We start from the raw sequence: 4,180 nt of genomic DNA, 5'->3' as shown, positions 1-4,180 counted from the left end.
TGTGTATATAAATATATATATGTATATATATGCCAGGCTAAAAAGCAAATCTGACATAGTTCCCAAACTGTGTAATTACAACTTCTAGGTCTGTCTTGCTGCCATCGGGCCCAAAAATCATTTTTTCTCAGACTTCTATTGTAGAAGTGACATCTGTAAGCCAGCAGCACTCAGCATCTTTCATAGCATGAATCAGGCCCATCTGAAACGCTGTGTCCAGCTCTCTTCATACATGGGGATACATTTGGTGACAAAGAAAATTGGAACAGCAAAAAAGTGCTGCACCATCTCTCAGACATCATAATTAATATCATGCTGAAATGTATATGCTTTCCCACAATGTGCAGTCTTTATGTGGAAACAGTGAGTGTTAAGTTAGCATGAACCAGTCAGAATGACCGCAATTTGAGAATGAGACGCATTTTGAATGCTTCCCCCAAATCATTGTGTATGACGTTTCTAAGAAATAACTTACTGATAGCAGACTTCATTAAAATGCAATCTTTTTATTAAAACGTTTATATATACAGAACAGAAAACAACATAAAAATGCATTGTTATAAAAACAGAAGTCTAGCTAGTATAAAACTCAATACCAAACAGAAACTGTCAGAGTGTAAAGATGAGAGAAATCTCTTTCCACAGGTCAGACGGTGGAGTCCAGAGTTTGCTCAGGATCACAGGAGTTCATCAGCAGGAAGAGGCGTTTGGAAAGCTCCGGGCCGACGCGGCGAGTCGTTGAGGTGACGCCTTCTCCTCTTCGGATCAGAAGGTCAGACAGCAGGGAGATCCTCTCACGCTCACTCTTACACAGGCCGTAAGCCTGCAGAAAGACAAACATTTTAATATTGACAAAAAACAAAAAGTTACAGTAATTCTAGTATGTATGTGGATGTGTCTCTTTAAATACAACCAAAAATGTTTCAACATAGATGTGTTGTCATGGTACTGAAGCATACATAAAAGAGTCATTCCCTTGCAGGCTGCACTTAATTAACATCCTGAGGGGAAAAATGGGTGTTATCTGTAAGATGCATTTGTAGTGAAAAGGAGGCTGCACTTGCACAGAAGCTGCTTTTTAAAAGGCAGCAGAATATGAAGGATATATAATCAACACAAAAGCAGGAAATGTAAAAAGGAAAGAAAAGCATTACATGGAGGTCAAAGATGAGTAATAGGGAATTCAGGCAAATGTCTCCTGATGCTGTCTGACTGAAAAACACAAACGTACAGAAATATAAAGATAAAGCAGAAGTCTGAACAGAAACACAGTCACTGCATAAATCAGGAAGACTCGACTCGCTTTGCTTTCAGGCCACTTTTGCAAAATGACAAGAGGCCAGGGGCCACTCATAGCAGCCCCAAACATGTTTCTAGGATGTCAGGACATTTTTAAGATTTGAGGACATTTCTAGGATTTTGGGAAATTTCCAGGACTTTGGGACTTTTCTAGGATTTAGGACGCTTAGAGGATTTTTGGGCCATATCTAGGATTTTAGAACATTTCATGGATTTTGGGGCGTTTCTAGGATTTTAGGACATCTCTAGGATTTAGGATGTTTTGAGGATTTTAAGATATTTCAAAGTTTTTAGGATGTTTCTATGATTTTAGTATGTTTCTATGATTTTAAGACATCTCCAGGATTTTAGGACATTTCTTGGACTTTAGGATGTGTCTAGGATTTAAGGACATTAGGGGCCTAGCTAGGACCCTTTTGGTGTGTGTGGGGGGGCTTATGTTTTCTAAAAGTACAAAAACAATTCCCGTTGTAAATCACTTTATTTTTATTGTGAATTAGAAAATGGTTGGGGAGCCACCAGAAACCCACTTGGGGGCCAGATTTGGCCTGCGGGCCATAAATTGAGTATCACTGGACTATAGTGTTGTGTGTTTAGACACTGACTGGATGTTTTTCTCATTATTTTAACAAACCAATATAGACATGAATGTACTAAAGAGATTCTCTGATTGAGACAGTTTGCTGGTAGTTTTGCGATTCAGCCAGACAAAAGTGGGATGCTGTTATCACGAGAAAAGCTACTTGTTCAAATGGAATGATATGGTACATAGCTTTTATGAGAAAATAATGTTTAAAAATCCTGTTTGTTGTGGTGCACAGACAGTAAATGCGGCTGCTCTGAGGAGTGTGTCAGCAGTGAGTGTACCTTCCTGAGCAGCTGTGGGGAGGGATACGCTGCCAGGATGGCTGAGGCCATGTCTGGACTGACTCTGTTAAACTGCTGGATCTGTCTCTTCCACACCTGCAGCAGTCCCTTCCCAGCTTTATCCACCCGCTGCCCCCCCGCCCACTCGCTCTCCAGGTGGAACGAGAAGCCCGTCTTCTCCCGCTCTCGCCTGAAAACACACACAGGAACACGGAGAATGACTGTTTGATCTGACAGAAAAAGAGCTGGACCGAAGCTAAAACTAACATCACTCACTTGAAAGGGGCTTCGGCAACAGCTTTGGTTGTCATGGTGATGTGATCACAGAAGTCCTTCCAGGTTGATAAGAAGCAAACAGTCACACCATTGTGGAGCTGGAGATGCACCACGGCCTGATGGGATATTAAAATACAGAACTATGTAAATCACTATGAAACAAGAATCCCTTAAAAATACCTTCAATTAATGCTTTCTTTACCACTCAGAAATGACCTATCCTAACCCCTAGATGAGTTCAAAAGTCCTAAATGAACAAATAAGTCCATTTTCAAGGAGCTGTATGTGATATTCAGATTATGTCTGTAACTACTTTTACACTGCCTGCTCAGGGCAGGAGTAATGCGCCGTCATGCCGCCTCGCCGTTCTGTATATAACATACGATTGCAAAAAGGGGGAACAGAGTGGTCTCACTTCTGAGTCAGGGACAGAGGGAGGAACAGCGTCCTAATCAATTCTGTAAAATGCAAGATCCAAAAGACGTAACATGGCAGGGTCGAGGGTGATGTTTTGACGACGTGTTTAACAAATTGTGTTTTAGAAAAAATACTTATGTACTTCCTGTGGTAACAGACCTACCTCCTCTAGTTCAACTCGTGACACCTCAGGTAGTACGTTCGCTCCACCATTCTTCCTCCTCTTCTTCACTTGTCCTCCTCCTCCGCGCTCCTCACCCGTGACTGCCTCGCGAAACCGCTTCTGGCTTTGAGACTTTTGGGATCTGAGGACAGAAAGTGGTAAATGTCAGGACATCCTCAGGTCTGGGCAGCTCCCTTTGCCACATTTCACACATCTTTCACTCTCACACTGCTGTCAGCTGAGTTTTGCCAGACTGCTGACAGTGATAGCTGACATGTTTCCACACGCAGCAGCAGAGGAGCGCTTTAGGTTAGTTTACAAGCTATCTGAGTGCCATTCCTTGTTTTTTAATATTTCATGGAGAACTATTCTTCACTGTTGAACACATTCACAGCGTCTCCTCTGCCTTCTCTGCCCAATCAGTCAGACTGCTGTCAGATACCGACTGCAGCAGTCAAGTGATTCAGTGCCTTGCTCAGGGGTTCAGCTGCAGTAATTTTTTTAGAAACTTGACTCCTGTTTCCCATTTTCTCTCTTCTCCTACGTTGTCTCTGTGGCACTTCCTGCTTCTCCAATGTGAGCTGCGTTTGTAAGTTTTAACCACTGAAAACTGAGTTTCACTCAGTTGACTCACTTTTACTTGTGCCAAATTTGCAATTTAGTAAAATGTTCTCTTGTTCTTTAATCCCATCAAGTGGCACACTGATTTAAAAAAAAAAAAAAAAAAAAGAAAAAGAGTTCTTTCTGTACGTGTACGTCTCTCTTGGTATCCTGCAGACCTCACCAAGCTGATATAGAATTAATTATTTTCTGACATTTCATAGACTTAAAAATTTGACCCTGATGCTGTCCTCGCCTACCTGAAATATTTCTCCAGGTCGATGACCACCAGGCTGAGGATCTTAGTGGGGTGACGCCTCTGCTGCTCCTGCACCCAGGACGTCAGAGTCGGGCCGGAGCCAGGCCTGCCATGCCTCTCCTCCTGCATTGGAGACACCCACACACACACACACACATCGTCCTGCTGCTGTAAGTAATCACTGCAACACCAAACGTAAGTTAACTCACCACTGAAAATAGTCCCCAAAACATGCACTGTTTCCTCTTGTTTGATAAAACTACTGTTTGCTACTACCAGCTGTTTATGGAAATTACTAA

General features: G+C 42.3%; 1 protein-coding gene across 1 annotated transcript; it reads right to left on the bottom strand.

Annotated features, from left to right (window-relative positions):
- Positions 1 to 589: 589 nt before the first annotated feature.
- LOC121965062 (crossover junction endonuclease EME1-like) lies at positions 590 to 4,062 on the bottom strand (the record flags this gene model as incomplete). Its single annotated transcript, XM_042515229.1, has 5 exons — positions 590 to 823; positions 2,167 to 2,356; positions 2,443 to 2,558; positions 3,023 to 3,164; positions 3,883 to 4,062. Coding segments are annotated over 5 exons (805 nt in total), but the record flags the coding sequence as incomplete, so codon positions are not given.
- Between the last annotated feature and the right edge of the window lie 118 nt (positions 4,063 to 4,180).

Source organism: Plectropomus leopardus, unplaced genomic scaffold (assembly GCF_008729295.1).
Source record: "Plectropomus leopardus isolate mb unplaced genomic scaffold, YSFRI_Pleo_2.0 unplaced_scaffold18449, whole genome shotgun sequence".
Lineage (NCBI taxonomy): Eukaryota > Metazoa > Chordata > Actinopteri > Perciformes > Serranidae > Plectropomus > Plectropomus leopardus.
Note: the sequence above shows the minus strand (reverse complement) of the source record. Positions and strands in the feature narration are given on the sequence as shown.